This window comes from Anomaloglossus baeobatrachus, chromosome 2 (assembly GCF_048569485.1).
Source record: "Anomaloglossus baeobatrachus isolate aAnoBae1 chromosome 2, aAnoBae1.hap1, whole genome shotgun sequence".
Taxonomy (NCBI): domain Eukaryota; kingdom Metazoa; phylum Chordata; class Amphibia; order Anura; family Aromobatidae; genus Anomaloglossus; species Anomaloglossus baeobatrachus.
Genome location: NC_134354.1, coordinates 54,949,963 through 54,969,357, shown reverse-complemented (window position 1 = coordinate 54,969,357; position 19,395 = coordinate 54,949,963). Strand labels below are relative to the sequence as shown.

General features: G+C 42.8%; 1 protein-coding gene across 3 annotated transcripts in view; it reads right to left on the bottom strand.

Annotated features, from left to right (window-relative positions):
* Positions 1–19,395, bottom strand: part of APP (amyloid beta precursor protein) — a 365,769-nt gene that overhangs the window by 67,347 nt on the left and 279,027 nt on the right. For all 3 annotated transcript variants that reach the window (XM_075335061.1, XM_075335059.1, XM_075335060.1), the window contains exon 7: positions 6,691–6,858. In XM_075335061.1, the coding sequence (XP_075191176.1) occupies positions 6,691–6,858 (168 nt within the window). The remainder of the gene's footprint in view (positions 1–6,690; positions 6,859–19,395) is intronic.

Sequence of the window (19,395 nt, the reverse complement as noted above, 5' to 3'; positions counted from 1 at the left end):
AAAGAGAAGAAGGAGCTGAGCGAAAGAGAAGAAGGAGCTGAGCGAAAGAGAAGAAGGAGCTGAGCGAAAGAGAAGAAGGAGCTGAGCGAAAGAGAAGAAGGAGCTGAGCGAAAGAGAAGAAGGAGCTGAGCGAAAGAGAAGAAGGAGCTGAGCGAAAGAGAAGAAGGAGCTGAACGAAAGAGAAGAAGGAGCTGAGCGAAAGAGAAGAAGGAGCTGAGCGAAAGAGAAGAAGGAGCTGAGCGAAAGAGAAGAAGGAGCTGAGCAAAAGAGAAGAAGGAGCTGAGCGAAAGAGAAGAAGGAGCTGAGCGAAAGAGAAGAAGGAGCTGAGCGAAAGAGAAGAAGGAGCTGAGCGAAAGAGAAGAAGGAGCTGAGCGAAAGAGAAGAAGGAGCTGAGCGAAAGAGAAGAAGGAGCTGAGCGAAAGAGAAGAAGGAGCTGAGCGAAAGAGAAGAAGGAACTGAGCGAAAGAGAAGAAGGAGCTGAGCGAAAGAGAAGAAGGAGCTGAGCGAAAGAGAAGAAGGAGCTGAGCGAAAGAGAAGAAGGAGCTGAGCGAAAGAGAAGAAGGAGCTGAGCGAAAGAGAAGAAGGAGCTGAGCGAAAGAGAAGAAGGAGCTGAGCGAAAGAGAAGAAGGAGCTGAGCGAAAGAGAAGAAGGAGCTGAGCGAAAGAGAAGAAGGAGCTGAGCGAAAGAGAAGAAGGAGCTGAGCGAAAGAGAAGAAGGAGCTGAGCGAAAGAGAAGAAGGAGCTGAGCGAAAGAGAAGAAGGAGCTGAGCGAAAGAGAAGAAGGAGCTGAGCGAAAGAGAAGAAGGAGCTGAGCGAAAGAGAAGAAGGAGCTGAGCGAAAGAGAAGAAGGAGCTGAGCGAAAGAGAAGAAGGAGCTGAGCGAAAGAGAAGAAGGAGCTGAGCGAAAGAGAAGAAGGAGCTGAGCGAAAGAGAAGAAGGAGCTGAGCGAAAGAGAAGAAGGAGCTGAGCGAAAGAGAAGAAGGAGCTGAGCGAAAGAGAAGAAGGAGCTGAGCGAAAGAGAAGAAGGAGCTGAGCGAAAGAGAAGAAGGAGCTGAGCGAAAGAGAAGAAGGAGCTGAGCGAAAGAGAAGAAGGAGCTGAGCGAAAGAGAAGAAGGAGCTGAGCGAAAGAGAAGAAGGAGCTGAGCGAAAGAGAAGAAGGAGCTGAGCGAAAGAGAAGAAGGAGCTGAGCGAAAGAGAAGAAGGAGCTGAGCGAAAGAGAAGAAGGAGCTGAGCGAAAGAGAAGAAGGAGCTGAGCGAAAGAGAAGGAGCCGAGCGAAAGAGAAGGAGCTGAGCGAAAGAGAAGGAGCTGAGCGAAAGAGAAGGAGCTGCACTATAGATATGATATCACAGGAAGCAGGAGAATCTCCGCCAGAAGCGGTCCATGACCTATATGAGCCAAAAGAGCTCATTGCAGAGAAGAACAGGCAGGTAGGTAGCAATTATGGTGCCTGCTAATAATGGAAAACATAAAGTCCTGGATAACCCCCTTAACCCTTTAGTGACGGAGCTAATTTTCACCTTAATGACCAGACCAAATTTTGCAATTCTGACCAGTGTCACTTCATGAGGTTATAACTCTGGAACGCTTCAACGGATCCCGGTGATTCTGAGATTGTTTTTTCGTCACATATTGGACTTCATGTTAGTACCAAATTTAGGACAATATTTTTTGCGTTTATTTATGAAAAAAATTGAATATTGGCAAAAATTTTGAAAATTTAGCAATTTTCAACTTTTGAATTTTTATACCATTAAACCAGAGATTTCTGTGACACAAAATAGTTAATAAATAACATTTCCCACATGTCTACTTTACATCAGCACAATTTTGGAAACATTTTTTTTTTGTTAGGAAGTTAGAGGGGTTCAAAGTTTATCAGCAATTTCTCATTTTTACATCAAAATTTACAAAACCATTTTTTTAGGGACCACATCACATTTGAGGTGACTTCAATAGGCCTAGATGACAGAAAATACCCAAAAGTGACACCATTCTAAAAACTGCACCCCCCAAAGTACTCAAAACCACATTCAAGAAGTTTATTAACCCTTCAGGTGCTTCACATGAACAAAAGCAATGTGGAATGAAAAAAAGCAAAAATTAAATTTTACCTAAAAATGTTGCTCTAACCCAAATTTATTCACTTTTAGAAGAAATAACACAACAAAATGGACCCCAAAACTTGTTCCCCACTTTCTTATGAGCGCGCCGATACCCCACATGTGGTCAGAAACCTCTGTTTGGACAAATGGGAGAGCTCGGAACAGAAGGAGCAATATTTGAATTTTGGAAAGCAAATTTGGCTGAAATAGATTGCGGGCACCATGTTGCATTTACAGGTCCGCTAAGGTACTAAACAGAAGAAATCCCTCACAAGTGACACCATTTTGGAAACTAGACCCCTCAAGGCTTCTATCTAGGGGTATAGTGAGCATTTTAGATCCACAAGTACTTCACAGATTTTGTTAACGTTACGTTGTCATATTGAAAATTTTAATAATTTTCTCAAAAATGTTGCTTTAGCATCAATTTTCTCACTTTTTCAAGAGGTAATTCCAAAAATTTGACCTCAAGGTTTGTTAACCACTTTTTTATGAGCGCGGTGATACCTCACATGTGGTCTGAAACCTTTGTTTGGACAAATGGGAGGGCTTGGAACGAAAGGAGCAATATTTGAATTTTGGAAAGGAAATTTGGCTGAAAAAGATTGCAGGCAACATGTCGCATTTGGAGGTCCCCTAAGGTACCTAAACAGCAGAAACCCCGCACAAGTGACCCCATTTTGGAAACTAGGCCCCTCAAGGAATTTATCTAGATGTTTGGTGAGTACCCTGAACCCCCAGGTGCTTCACAGACGTTTATAACGTTGAGCCATGAAAAAAAAAAAAAAAAAATTTACCACAAAATTGTTATTTCAACCAGGTAGCTTTTTTTTTTACAAGAGTAAAAGGAAAAAATTCAGCATAACATTTATTGTGCAATTTCTCCTGAGTTTGGCGATACCTTATATGTGGTGGAAATCAACTGTTTGGGCGCATGGCAGGGCTCGGAAGGGAAGGAGTGCCATTTGACTGCAAAATTGGCTGGAATCAATAGCGGACGCCAGGTTGCATTTGGAGAGCCCCTGAGGTGCCTAAACAGTGGCGGTCCCCCACAAGTGACTCCATTCTGGAAACAAGACACCTCAAGGCTTTTATCTAGGTGTATATTGAGCAGTTTGAATCCACGAGTACTTCACAGAATTTGATAAGCTTAGGTTGCCATATTGAAAATTTTCATTTTTTTCACAAAAATGTTGCTTTAGCATCAAATTTCTCACTTTTTCAAGAGACAACAACAAACCGTGGACCCCACAGGTTGTTATCCAATGTCTTATGAGCACAGGGATACCCCACATGTGGCCAAAAACCTCTGTTTGGATAAATGGGAGGGCTTGGAATGGAGGGAGCACCATTTGAATTCTGGAAAAGTTAAAATAAATTGCGGGCACCATGTCACATTTGCAGGGCCCCTTGGGTACCTATACAGCAGAAACCCCCCACAAGTGACTCCATTTTGGAAACTGGATTTTATTCAGGAGTATAGTAAGCATTTTGAATCCACAGGTACTTCACAAAAATGTTGCTGTAGCAACAAATGTCTCACTTTTAGGCTATGTGGCCATGATCCAGCGACACGGCGTCCAGTACACAGTGTCAGCCTTCCTGCAGAGATGTGAGTGTTGTCCATGGGAGAACGCAGCTGCCCATGCCCAGGATTTGGGTTCAGGCCGCTGTGGAGCTCTATGCTACCTGCAGAGAACACTCTTGTCTCCGCAGCATAAATTGACATGCTGAGGCTCAGGAAGCTGCGCCACAGGTCAGTGTTTGCTGCGGAGAAAAGAAGCACAGTGGGCACGGGATTTCTAAAAATCCTTCCACTGTGCTTCTACTGCACAATGCAGAGTTATGGATGCAGGGAAAACACTCTGCGCCCAAAACGCTGCAAACCCTGATTGTGGGCACACAGCGTAAAATGCTACAATGGATGAATGGATAGATGTCAAACATATATAACGTCCCACCCCCCTGCATATTCTAAGCTGGCGCCCTTTAGTGCCTTTCATGTTGCAGTAAAGGGTGCCTAGCCTTGTATTTAGCCCCCCAAAAAATTAATAATTAAAATGAACGACGTGGGGTCCCCCTATTTTTGATAGCCAGCTAGGGTAAAGCAGACAGCTGTAGCCTGCAAACCACAGCTGACAGCTTCACCTTGGCTGGTGATCAATTTGAAGGCCTCCCCAGGCGTTTTTTTTAAAAAAAAAAAAACCGTGGGTTCCCCCCCAAATTAGATCACCTGCCAAGGTGATGTGGACAGCTGGGGTCTGGTATTCTCAGGGTGGGAAGAGCCATGGTTATTGGACTCTTCCCAGCCTAAAAATAGCAGGCCGCAGCCGCCCCAGAAGTGGCGCATCCATTAGATGCGCCAATCCTGGCGCTTCGCCCCAGCTCATCCCGCGCCCTGGTGCGGTGGCAGACGGGGTAATATATGGGGTTGATACCAGCTGTAATGTCACCTGGCATCAAGCCCTGGGGTTAGTGATGTCACGGCATCTGAACAGATACCCGACATTACTAACCCAGTCAAGTAATAGAAAAAAAAAGACAAAAAAAAATTTATTTGAAAAAAAAAACTCCCCGAAACATTCCTCTTTTACCAATTTATTGAAAATAAAGAAATTCCGGTCGCTGTAATCCATTTTGGAGGTCCCACGCCGACTCTGGATCTTCTAGAATATGGGGGGCACGTTCAGGGAACGTATCCCCCATTTTCTGGAAGAGCAAGCTCTCCATGAGCAGTGTGGGTGCAGTAATCTGAGAATACTGCACTCACACTGCCCCGGTCCAACCTAGGGCAGAGTGACCTGCAGTAACCTCATTCCAGAATATGAGGGGCACGCTCACAGAACGTACCCCCCATTTTCTGGAACAGCAGTCTCTCCATGTGAGGAGTGTGACTGCAGATTACCGCACTCACCCTCCCCCGGTCCACAGTGGAGCCTGTGCAGCAGCGACGTCAGGGTCCCTGCTTGCAGGGATCCAGCTGACAGCCGCTGTCTGCGCATGCGCCGCCAGCATTGAAGAAGAAGAAGAAGGAGGCGGCGTGATCGCGGGACGGATCACCAGCAGACAGGTAACGTATGACCGGGGGCTGGGGGGGGGGGTGACGGGGGGTGACCTAGCGGGACCTGGGGACACCTTTCTGTCGCATGTGACGTGTCACATGCGGCAGAAAGAGCAGAATGAATGCGGCCGCGCGCCGCCATCTTCCACGCTCCGGAGGGGGGAGGGGGGAGGGGGGTGGTGGCTCTGGAGAACCGGAGGGGGCTCCGGTGACCAGAGGGCTCCGGTGGACCGGAGGAGGGGTCAGGGGGAGGACATTTCCCTCCGATCTGAAATGTTTGATCATTTCAGATCGGAGGGAAATGACTGCAGAGCCGGCGCCGGCGGCAGTTTTCTGTGCGCTTCGGCGCCATTTTGAGTGCTCCGGAGGGGGGGTAGGGGTGGTGGGGGGGACTCTCCGGTACCGGGGGCTTTGGGGGCACTAGGGGTTTAGATTTCTTTATCATCTGACATGTTTGATCAGGTCAGATGAAAAAGAAATCAGTTTTACCGGCCATTTCTTTTTTTTTCATGTGTTCGTCGGTATACGGTGTATACCGCCGATCACATGATCGGGGTCCAAAAAAAACACCCCGATTCATAATCTGGGGGGTCTCAGCTACCCCCGGTAGCTGAAACCCCCGAGATTTTCGGTCGCTGGGGGGCGCTACAGGGTTTTTTCGGGCCGCCGCTTTAAAGCGGCGGAACAGAATAAGTACCCTGTTTTGCCGCCGCTTTAAGTCGTACGGCCGTCGTTATGAGGTTAAGCATATCCTTCTGACAGATGAAAGACTCATGAACTTACCTGCATGCTCACAAGCAAAATCTGGCAACATGAATGTTTTTATACACTCATCTCTTAATCTGTACATTAGACAGATACAAAACACAAATGATCGGTTCAGTCGGTGAGTCACAGAGAGAATTTTAAGTGGCATTTTAGCAAACTGCGAGCATTTGATTGGAACATAAATGATTAATGCTCTCTAAACCAAGGGAAAAATGCAAGTATATGTGACAGCTCCAGAAAATGATGAGATTTCGCTAATCCATATTCTATTATGTTTTTTACAAAACTGTTTTCCAGAGAACAGAAGCAACCCGGCCTCATCTGCTTAAAATATGAGGTTCTTCTTTGCATTTATCACCTTAATTAACTTACTAAGTGCATCCTCATAAATTTCCAGACACAATCTCTTCCACGGGAACAATAATTATCTGGTGAGAGTCAAACTGCTAAAAAAATGTTTAAGTTTATGAATAATACAAAAAAACAACCAAAAAACAAAGTCCCAAAGGCAGAAGAAGTGTTAGTGCCTCGGAAGCTCTCGGCTGATGTGTTAGTAAAACACACAAAACATCTGCCACTTGTCATGCTTCAACTGAATGGCGTTAATAAGGTAAAAAAAAACCCAAAAAGACAGAAGCAGTTAACATCAGGAACTGGAAAGGGTTAGTTACAGGCCCATTGTGGAGTAACAGGATGCAGTTGGTTATAGGGAGCAGAGCCCGTGGCTGTAGGTTGCCACAAGCTGGAGAGGTCCACTTACTGACGTTGCCACAGACTGCCAGGCAGTATTCCTCCGAATCAAAGTTGTTCCGGTTCCCGCCACATCCTCCATATATGAACTGTACGCATTTCCTTTCAGTGACATCATAGAACCAGCGGGTGATCATTGCTCGACAAGGACCAGTCTCAGCTTGCTCAGAGCATACCTCTAGTTATAAGATTTGGAGGAACTAGATTTAGTATATGTACAAAATATATTATATATCTACAGCTTATTTTTGTAAGCAGGTGGTACAATCATGACCCATTGACAGGAATGGACCAGCTAGCCAAGTGTAATTCTCAAAAGCTTGGAGACAAGTTCCATCTGGACACCTTGCTGCTTCTAGCATAAAATATTTTGTTGGTAAAAACACACCAAAACTCTACAAAGTCATTTTTGCAAAAGAATATGCTAAAAACATGTAACGGTGTCACATTTGGGCAAAACATTTTGAAAACAGTTAGGCTAAAAAACGGTTATCCAATACCATGTATGTAAACTTTTAAGGCTGCTTTACACACAACGATATCGCTAGCGATGTGACACGCCAGATCGTAGATATGATTTGCCGAGATTGCACATGTGACCGACGCTACAAAAACGACCTGTGTGTGATCTCGACAAATCGTATCTACGATCTGGCGTGTCACATCGCTAACGAGATCGCTAGCGATATCGTTGTGTGTAAACCAGTCTTTAGGCTATCTGCAGAATACTTTTCTGTACTTGGTCTGAAGGAGAAATTAGCATCTCATATGAAGAGTAAAATATCATGATAAGGTTTTTGTCAATTTATATAATTTGTTTCACATCTTGATGGATTTTCACAGCTATGTACTATTGCATGTTGCAATTAGTGAACAGTATGTACTCTATAAAACATATCTGTAACTGGTTTTAACTAAAACGTTCACCTTTTTTTTCTTCTGTAGCTTGCATTTTTATACTACACTGCAAGCTGCTCGATTCTGTTCAGTGTTGACAATGAACAGAATCGAGCAGCTTGCAGTGTAATGTAATACATACAAACTGCAGATGAAAAAAAGGTGAAACTTTGGTAATCCGTCTTCTCGTTGTCAGCCACAAGAACCTTACTCTCTTTTTGTAGTTGTAGATTTAAGCTTAAATCTTGCTTGATTTTAGCTGATTATTTTTAATTAGATTTAGGTTTCGATTACCTTTTACAACAGAATACGAGAGAGAGGTGCTTCAGACTGATCCATCAAAAGAGGCTGTTCAGATTCAGACTAAACAGCATTGAGCAGCTTGCAGTGTATTGAAATTAAGCGATTTTCAGAAGAAAAGAAAACTTGCCCTACAATTATTTTAAGCCTCTGGACAACTTTTGTTTTACTATTGGCAAGGTTGGATCATAGAGAGGAAAAGGCAAGTTTCTTGGAAAAATATGAATTAAGTGTGCATGCTTGTTTCCTTGCAGATTCATGGAGGAGGAAGATGTATATTGTTCTGAAAAGATATTGCTCACCTAGGAATACTTTGCATATAATTTAACATTTTACGACCAAGTGGAAGCCCAGATTCTGAGCTCTGAATGGTAAAGGGGTTGTCTGAAAACAATATCAACTATCCACAACATTGATAATACATGCATTACTGCGGAGGTTAGGCTTATGAAACTCCACCCTTCCAAAGAGTGAGGGGATCAAATAGCCTTCAATGAGCATGTGTGGCCATCACTCCCATAGACAATTAATAGGACAGTTCTTGAATATGCTCACTACACCTTCATTCACAGGGGGACTTTGGGACCCTTGTTCTTGTGATTGGTGGGAGTCTTCGTAATTGGACCCAAAACGATCATACAAGTAACATATGAGGCTTGTGGGCCAATCTTTTCCGGGGCTATTTTACCTTTTTCCTGTGGGCCTACAAACCTCCAGGGGCCTGTTCTGCCCGGCACCACTCTCTGCCGGCTCAGAGAGGTCATAGATTGCTCCTGTTGGTGATTTAGCGGCACGTTGACAGCAGAGCAGCTCTCATCCGCTCTGTTGATCTGGCGTCACTGTTGATGTTATGCTGATTGACAGCCGACTCCCTACTACCTAGCTGCGGGGAGCCAACGGTCAAGCAGCATAATGTTGGTAGTCAAAGTGGCCTGTTCACGAGAAGCAGCAGAATAGCTGACAGAAGCAGTCTCTGATTGCTCTGAGCCGGCGCCGGGTATATAAGGTAGGTAGGTAGCAATTACCTGCCTGCAAGTTCTAGGCCCCACAAGAAAAAAAGGAAATAGTCCCGGTTGACCTCTTTAAGCCTTATATACTTAGTCCTGGTAAAGTATGTTAACAGAGGCATAAAAACATTATCCCACAATTGTCTCCTGAAAATAATTCCATCGCTAAAGAAAAAACAAAAATGAATGGAAACCTGTGACTTCCAAACAATGGATTTAATATGCACAACTGCGGCCTCCCATACATCAGCTTCCTGCGCACTATAAAGATTTGCGTGCAGCTGTGTAACAGCACTGGCAATTAACGCCACGTATCTCCAGCCCACAAAAGATAATTTGCTTTATATGGGGAAGATGGCACTGCATTACTACAATGCACTAAAAAGAGCCATTTACATTTGCAATTATCCTAACAAACTGCTTGCTCCAAAATCTTCTTTCAGAAAAAAGCCTTCCAGAACTCGAAGAACGAGCATCGGGACAGTAAATTATATTCCTTTAGTCTGAGCAGTTTATCGGCTTAATTTCAAAGGACGAACCTTTGGTCTAATAACTTGGCCCATTCTGTTAGGCTACAATGGACGGAAAAAATACTCCAGCCAGTCAGGTGACCAATGCAAGAGGAGGTCTTCTGCTCCACATAGTGACTCGTCTCTACTGATGGGCAGATTCAGATCCCCGGGTTTGGCGGGTTCAACTGGGTGAAAAAAAAACCCAACAACCTGGTTTGGGCCTGATATTGATGCCAGATATCTGGCCGTAAGCCCGCCCCCATATACGTCTATGGGGACAAGAATCAGGTGCTTTAAATTGGTGGCAGAAGGGATAGCGGGATTGGAACAGGTGTGTTATACTAATTGTGTCTCCTGTGAAGCTCTAACGTTACCTCCAGGGCCGCTCATTATCCTTCATACATATTCACTGCTTCCCCCGCCCACCAGGAGTCACCATGTCTCTGATTGGTTGTAGTCAGACAGTGCCCCTAAATAAAGGATAATGAGCAGCCCCAGAAGTAGATTGAGTGGCCCGGAAGCAGAGTCTTAGCTGCGCGGAGACCGGTAAGTATAAAGCACTTGCTTTATACTTATTTTCTTTTTTTTATTATCCGTGTGGCCGGACTGGATAGTTTCCCTGAAAATTCCAGGCCCAGGGTCGGTACTCGGGTTCTTTTGAACCTGTGCGGATCCAGACTTTTACAGTCCAGGTCCGCCCATCACTACTCGTGTCCAAATATGAAGATTACACACGCTCTTACAAACACATCTAGTTTACACACAGGAGGAATTTGAGGTTTCTAAATGAAACTTCTCGACATTTTAAATGGATGAATCCGGTCCAAAAATGTTCCACGGCTGCCATTTTTGTATCATTATACTACACCAAAGTCTTTAAATGATCCATTAGACTGTGCTGGGTTTTTTTTGTTTTATTTCATCCCTTGCCTATTAATCCCTACCAATTCTATCTTACTTTTAATATCTGGCACACCGGCCTAATAAAGGAAAAAAAAAAAAGTGTTTACTTTAGGCTAAAAATTGTTCTTGCAGCTGAACTGCATAAAAAAATGAAAAAAATGTTGCAATGTTTGCCTTGCACAGGCTCTGTATAATGTATAATATATATTATATAATATATTATATACGGTAATATATAACATATATATATACTGTATGTGTGTATATATAGCTTCCTTACTGCCAAGATTGTAAAACTCTCGCTGAGCTCACTGACACATTGTTAGTTAACTCTATATATATATATATATAAAAAAAAAGAGAGAGTTAACTAACAATGTGTCAGTGAGCTCAGAGAGATTGTAAAACTATCTTAGCAGTAAGGAAGCTGCTTACCAAAAAAAACCCTTTTTTGCATTTTCTTTAGGTACAGATCATGTGTCATTAGCAATACGTTTTTAATAGAAATTAGTTTTATTCACCAAAAAAAAGCAGCAAAAATGCATGGCTGACTTTGATTTTTTTGCACTTCATTGCTTTCTACGGTGAAAAAAAAGTTGAAAGAATTGACATGCCACAGAGTTTACAAAAAAAAAAACAAAAAAAAAACAACAAAATTGTGTGCATGAGATTTCTGGAATCTTGCAGCTTTTGTTGGCACTCTATAAAAAAACAAAAACAAAAAAAAAAACAAAAAAAAACCAAAAACCGCAATGTGTGAACATAGCCTAAATTGGATCTGACTTCTTCTGGGATCCTCCATGATAATTTGTGACCAGAGAAAATGTTGAGCTGAACATTGATGTTACCAGAGATTAGGTGAGAGGAGCTCAGAAGAAGACAGATGAAGACTCTGCACCAGGACTGATGGATTCTTCAGCCGGCAATGGGCAGGGAAACAAGAGCCTATAACAGCCAAACACTGCAACATTTTTAATGAAGTCTTACTGCAAAAATACATTTTTAACAAAACACAAGTGTTTAAAAGGGAATTGGTCACCAGATTTAGGGCCTAAAGGCTGCGGCCACCACCGCTATTATATACATCATTCTAACATGTATATAAGAGCCCAGGCCGCTGTGTAGAACGTAAAAATCACTTTATAATACTCACTTAGGGGGTCGCTGTGGTGGAGTTGGGCCATATGGGCGTCTCAGTTCTCTGGGTCTGGCGCCTCCTCTTTTGGACATCTTCGTCCTCCTTCTGAAGCCTGTGTGCATGACGCGGCTACGTCATACACTCGCCGGTCCCGCGCAGGCACACTACAATACTTTGATCTGCCCTGCTCAGGACAGATCAAAGTGCGCCTGCGCAGGACCTCAATGCTTGTAAGTGTGGATGACGTAGGACGTGCCATGCGCCGCGGCTTCAGAAGGAGGACAAAGATGGCCAAAAGAGGAGGCACCGGCGAACAGAGACGCCCATCTGACCCATCCACCACAGCGACCATTTAGGTGAGTATTATAAAGTGATTTTTATGTTATACCCCCGACCTGGGCTCTTATATACAGCATGTTAGAATACTGTATATAAGAGCCCACTGGTGGTGGCCGCAGCTTATAGGCCCCAAATCTGGTGACAGGTTCCCTTTAAAGAGGTTGTCCACTACTTCTACAGTGATGGCCTATCCTTAGGATAGGTCATCAATGTCAGATCTGCCAGGGTCCGACACCCAGCACCCCCGCCGATCAGCTGTTCTTGGTGGCTGGAAATGCTCAGATCTGGACCTGCTCCGTCTTCTGATAGCAGCTGCGGCCAGGTACCGCACATCCGCCTCCTATTCATTTGAATAAGAGGCGGATGTACAGTACCCGGCCACTATCAGAAGACGGAGCAGCTCTGGAACTGAGCATTTCCGCCCGCCAGCGCCACCAAGAACAGCCGGGTGTCGGATCCTGGTCAGACATTGATGACGAAAGGATAGACCATCAATGTAAAAAGTAGCGGAAAACCTCTTTAATAAATAACGGTTTCAAAAGTGCCTAGATCCTTTCATGCCTGAAAACTGGAGAGAAAAAAAAAAAGTGAAAATATACTTTAAATTTGGAAAGCTGCCCCAATCTCAGTCTTGGTCACAGGTCTCTAATTTTGTTTCCTCATTTGGGTTGCACCCCCCACCAGCCCCATGAAGGGGCTGCTGACAGGCTTATTTCAATAGCCAAGTCAGTCCATTTCTCATTTTTGGCTTTATAAGGAGTGCGGCTTAGCTACTGACGTTAGCCGGTCAGCCAGCCCCCTTCACACCATTACTGACACGGGGTAGCTCGGAGTTGTTTGGATATCACGGAGGAGGAGCAGCTTATTTACCTGAAAGATGTCACGTTACACACATTCAAGCAACTTTTTTCTAGCTGAACAATCCCTTTAATCATTGTGCACTAATCTATATTTTGTTTGGAAGTGCAGAATCGGAAGACGGATCCTTAAACCAAACCATACAACCATTTTACCAATGCACCACAATCCAGACGAGCTAAACGTGTATATATTTGTTAGATAGGTAAAAGGGTTGTAAGGCTTTGGATTTCTAGTCCAACACATAGGGAGTTGTCATTTTCTCACTGATTCTAGCAGATCCACGTACTCTCTATGGGGAGAGGGTTGTGTTTTGTACTGCTCACGTGGTAGTTTCTGCCATCACATCTATCCGGCAGTGCCACTATCAATCCAACCATTGCGGGATATTCCACTTTGTAACCACATTCTTGGAATCTAGAGAAGAGATGACCGATGCTGGCCGAGGGGACGCAGCCGTGCCAATCTGATGAATCGGCATCGGACGCCGTCCACGGAGCGGTGCCCAATCCATTGCACAATGTAGTAAGGCAAGTGCACAGCCATCTTTTGTTTTGTGCATCAGGCATTACATAGCAGACCCGCCACACTCCGCTCTCATTTTTTTTCTCCCCAAGAGAGACCTTTTATCTTTTGTCTGTGTCAAAATCGGTACATCAGCCCCATCTAGTCAAAAAGATCTATTTAAAGGGAACATGTCATATTAGAAATAGAGATAAATAGAGATATATATATCTCTATAATGTGTGTAGATAGATTATATATATATATATATATATATATATATATATATATATTTATATATGTATATATATAGAATATATATATTATCTCCTATCTATCTACATACATTATAGATTTTATATATATATATATATATATATTTATATATCTATCTATAATGTGTTTTTATATATATATATATATATATATATATAAATAAAAACACATTATATATATATATATATATATATATATATATATTATATATTATATATATATATATATATATATATATATATATATATATATATATATATATATATATATATATATATCTACACACATTATAGAGATTGTAGATATATATATCTCTACAATCTCTGTAATGTGTGTAGATAGAGATTATATATATATATATATATATATATATATATATATATATATATATATATAAACACATTATAGAGATAGATATATATCTCTATCTCTATAATGTGTTCAGATAGATAGATGGATTATATATATATATATATATTAATATATTAGTGCAGAAATTTGATTAATCTAAAGGTTAAGAGCGTTTAAAATCTATTTAGTCCCTTCACTGAAAGCCCAGCTACCAGGAGGAAATAAAATGTATTCCTCCCAGCAGCCTCCAGCTTTCAGTCATAAAGGCGTGCCTTCAGTCACCACTCTGTACTGAGTGACAGATGACATAGCAGTGCGTTGGTGAAGAGTCAGCTATCAGTCAGTGCCAGGACATAGTTAGACACTGCTCACTCTGTACTGAACAAGCCACACCTCTATGACTGAAAGCTGGAGGCTGCTGGGAGGAGTATAATTAAAGAGGTTGTCCACTACTTTAACATTATCGGCTTATCCACAGGATAGGTCAGGGCAGGGGGTCCGATATCAGGTACCCCTGCCGATCAGCTGTTCTCAAAGCCGGCAACAGCAGGTGGCCGGAGATGCTTAGTTCTAGAGTTGACAGTCAACTGAAAGCTTCCGAGGCTGGTAACTGCACATCCACCTCCCATTCGAATCAATAGGGGGCGGATATGTAGTACCCGGCCACGGCCTCTATCAGTTGATGGGGCAGCTCCAGAAGGGAGCATTTGTGGCCAGCACCGAGAACAACTGATTGGCGGGGGTGCCTGGGTGTTGGACCTCAGCCGATCAGACATTGATGACCTGTCACAAGGATGCAAAAGTAGCAAATAACCTCTTTAATTTCCTCCTGGTAGTGAGGCGGTGGCCAGACAGCTTTAAACTGCTACTACCCTGCATATTAACCCCATATCTGCAGGTTAACAGCATTTTTTATTACATGACAGGTTCCCTTTAATTATGTACACAGTTTATATTGTGAGATGTGATGGTTCTGCTGTAATTGTAATTCTATGCAGTGAAGGTAGATAAGAACATGAGTCGGTCCAAAAAATTGTTTCCTCTTAAAAAAAAAAAAATTAAAATATAGGAAAAAACCCCAACGCAAAACGAAGGGACCTTGGCAATAAGACTCTCGACCGTTTCGTTCTTTACAAGGCGCCAACATTAAAAAATTCCCCAAATCTTGTATCATTCGTATGTAATAGAAAGATTAGAGAAGAGATTATTCTTCACCGTGTAAACTACAAAAATCAGAAATGATAAATCTCCATACAAAAAGGTAAATGTAACAATAATTCACCTTCCGTGCCATGACACTACCATCAAATTGGATGAAATGCATTTGCAAAGGCGTTCACGCGGCAGTAATACCGCGATAAATAAATCTGTTCAAAAATAAAACTATAAAATAAAATAAAAATAAAATACCCGTCATAAACTTTAATTGTTCATAAAACTAACATAAAATATGATGTTTGTTATAAACTAAAAGCTTAATAAAGTGCAATAATTTTTTTTTTCCAGGATGATGATGTTTTGTTATTGCTCCCTGGACATATCATCTTATGAGTTTTAGTCGCGCTCACTATTATCCAGGTACAGGGGGAAAGGGCCTGATTTATTCCACCATTGCAGTCACACAGTTAGCGAGTTAGACTTTTCTATGTGCACAAAAGGCCCTTTTCTCTCAAATATTGCTCACAAATTTGTCTAAATCTTCTCCGTCCACCTCACAGGTGCGGCATATCAAGGATGCTGATTGGACAGCATGATTATTGCACAGGTGCGCCTTAGGCTGGCCATAATAAAAGGCCACTCTAAAATGTGCATTTATCACACAGCACAATGCCACACATGACGTGACACTCCACAGCCTACAATCAACAACCGGATCAACTGTATACAAAGGAGATGTGTTTCAAATGGTGGTCACACCACATACTGATTGATTTTCTGACACCCCCAATAGTGTAAAATTGCACATTTTAGAGTGGCCTTTTATTTTGGCCAGCCTAAGGCACACCTGTGCAATAATCATGCTGTCTAATCAGCATCTTGATGCTGGATGTGGAGGTCCTGGGCTGGTGTGGTTACACGTAGTCCGCAGTTATGAGGCCAGTTGGATGTACGGCCAAATTCTCTGAAATATCTTTGGAGACGGCATATGGGAGAGAAATGAACATTCAATTCAAGGGCAACAGCTCTGGTGACATTCCTGCAGTCAGCATGCCAGCTGCACGCTCCCTCAAAACTTGCGTCATGTGTGGCATTGTGCTGTGTGATAAATGCACATTTTAGATTGGCCTTTAATTGTGGACAGCCTAAGGCGCACCTGTGCAATAATCATGCTGTCTAATCAGTGTCTTCATATGCCCCACTTGTGAGATGGATGGAATAGCTTGGCAAAGGAGAAGCACTCAATAACACAGATTTAGACAAATTTGTGAACAATATTTGAGAGAAAAAGGCCTTTTGTGTACATAGAAATAGTGTTAGAGTTCAGTTCATGAAAAATGGGAGAAAAAACAAAACTGTTGAATTTATATTTATGTTCAGTGTAGTTAAATACCTTGTAAAAATCCCGGAGAACCCTTGATTCTACAGTTTTCTTTTACATTTTGCGCTGCACCATTACATTGCAAAGATATTCACATTTGTTTTTTCAGAAGTGCATTATGTGAAATCTCTGCTTGCAGTCCAATTGGGTGTTTATGCACAGTCTTCTTTGTGGATGTGCACTTGTACTTCCCCTCCCAGAGGCTGCCAATGACAGCTAGGTAGAATCTAAGCTCCTTTCACACATCAGTTTTTTGCCATCAGTCACAATCCGTGGAATTTGGAAAAAAACGGATCTGGCGATTAATGCCGCTGGATCTGTTTTCTGTTATTTTTTCTCATAGACTTGTATTAGCAACGGATTGCGATGAATGGCCTCACGTTTCATCCGTCGTTCGAAATCCGTCGAAAATTGTTTGTCCGTTGGACAGAGACCATGAACAAAATAATATTTTTATGTACGTCGAAAAAATGGACAGCGACAGATCCATCGCCGTTTGGTAGAATGAGAGCCAATGGGTGGAGGATCTGTCGTAATCCGTCAAGTGATAGAATCCGGCAACGGATTCCGTTTTTTTTTAACTGAGCATGCTCAGATGGGGTGTAAAAACACTGTTGGGCTGAAAAAAAAAACTGATGCAACAGATCCGGATTGTGACTGATGGCAAAAAACTGATGTGTGAAAGGGGACTGCTAAATCAGCTCCCAAGCTATGATTAGCAGTATCTGGGAGGGGTGGATACATATGCCTCCAGGGAAGACTTTGAAGAAAAGCCCAGTTGCACTACAAAAGGAGATTTCACATACTGTGCTCCTGAAGAAACACTGGACTGGACCAAGGAAATGCAGTGAATATTTTCTATATGGATTTTTCAGAGGCGTTTGATACAGTACCCCACAAAAGGTTGATACATAACATGAAATTAATGGGAATAGGAGAAAATATGTGTAACTGGGTTAAGAACTGGCTCCGTGATAAAAAACAAAGGGTGGTTATTAATGGAACACACTCAGACTAGGTCACAGTTAACAGTGGGGTACACAGGGGTCAGTATTGGGTCCTCTTCTTTTTAACATTTATTAATGGCCTTGTAGAGGGCATTGACAGTAGAATTTCAATAGCTGCAGATGATACTAAACTATACAGGGTAATAAATATAGAGGATAATTTAAAATTGCAGAGGGTTTTGTGTAGGCTGCAGGTTGGGCTGAGAAACTGCAATTGAAGTTTAATGTGGATAAATGTAAGGTCATGCACTTGAAAAGAAAATTTATAACTATGTACTTAATTGCAAAATGGTCAATGAAAAAGATTAGGGTGTATAGGTGGACGGCAAATGAACCTTTACTGACTAGTGTCAGGTAGCTGCTACCAAGGTTAATAAAATAATGGGATGCATTAATAGTTTTACCCCTATACAAGTCACTAGTGCAACCACACAGAATACTGTGTACAATTTTGGTCTCTGGTGTATAAAAAGGACATAGCTAAACCAGAGCAGGTGTAGTGAAGAGTAAGCAAGGTTATTAAAGGAAAGGGGGCAATGCAATACGAAGACAGGTTATTAAACTTGGGGTTATTCAGTTTGGAAAAACGAAGGCTTATAAGAATGTACAAATATATGAGGGGACAGTACAAAGCTCTCTCGTTATATTTTTACACCTAGGTCTGCGACAGGGAGAAGGGGGAATCCACTGTTATAGGAAAGGAGGTTTAATCAAAATCACAGACACAGATTCTTTACTGTAAGAGCAGTGAGTTTATGGAACGCTCTGCCACATGATGGTGTAATGGTTGATTCACTATTAAAATGTAAGAAAGGCCTGGATGGTTTTCTTGAAAAATATAATAATATTACTGGTTATGTGCAGTTGATTCTGTGATGGGGCGTTGATCCAGGGAACAAGTCTGATTGACGTATGTGGAGTCAGGAGGGAATTTTTTCCCCTAATGTGGCTTTTACTGTCTGCACCATGGGGGTTTTTGCCTCTCTCTGGATCAACATGTTAGGTTAGATCATGGGTTGACCTCGGTGGACTTTAGTCTACCTTAATCAATATGACACTACCTTTGCAATGGAACAACACAACGCAAAGCAAAAAACAAAGGCAGAATCGGTGGAGCTCAGAGATTTTCATTAGTTATCTCACTTTTTTTCCTTCATTAAAAGGGGTTATTTGGCTTATTTTGCTTTTTTTATTATTATTTACACTATTGGGCTACATTGGGGCAGGTAAGTAGATAGTGAGCACTTACCTGCCCTGCTGTCAGCCCCTCTCCCCAGGCTCAGAGGGGTCATGTGACTGCTCCTGCTGTGATTTTGCTACTTACAGTCATTTTATGTCAACATGGGCAGGACCATGTTGACATGCAAATCTGCCACTGCATGTTGCTGCCCTGCTGGGCGGGTACAGTGCGATGAGCCCTGCCCCCCTCCCTGTGCGCTGCTATCTGTGCCCTGTATCATGTGCAGGACAAACACAGGGTTGCCCTCTCTGTCTAGGACACCGTGAGCGCTGTTTGCCCAACAGTGTCCTCAGCTCATTATGTTGTATGGTGCCCGGGCAACTGTAACCCCCCCCATCCCCGTGCGCTGTCTCTGTGATGAATGCAGCCTCCCATGCTCCTCGCTTCTGAATACATTCAGAAGCAGGGATGTCACCTGACACCAGCGAGCAACAGCACTGAGCTCTGTGTCGCTCAGCTGTAAGGACACTGCAATCATCACAGCACGGAGGAGAAGAGACAGCATGCTGCATGGGTGAGAAGAGGGAGCGAGCGGGGGGGGGGGGGCAGAGAAGAGCGTGCACGGCTTACAGAGTGGGGGGGCAGAGAATAGAGTTCATGGGTGACAGCAGGGGGACAGAGACGAGAGTTCATGGGGGCGAGAGACAGGGGAGTGCTGGGGGGCAGAGGAGACAGTGCAGGGGGAGAGAAGAGAGTGCATGAGGGGGGATTATGTATAATATATTATATAACGCTAGGGGTGTGTGTGTGTGTGTGTGTGTGTGTGTGTGTGTATATATATATATCTCCTATAGACTCACATTAGGGGCTATATATAATTTTCATTACATAGTACTCATTTATC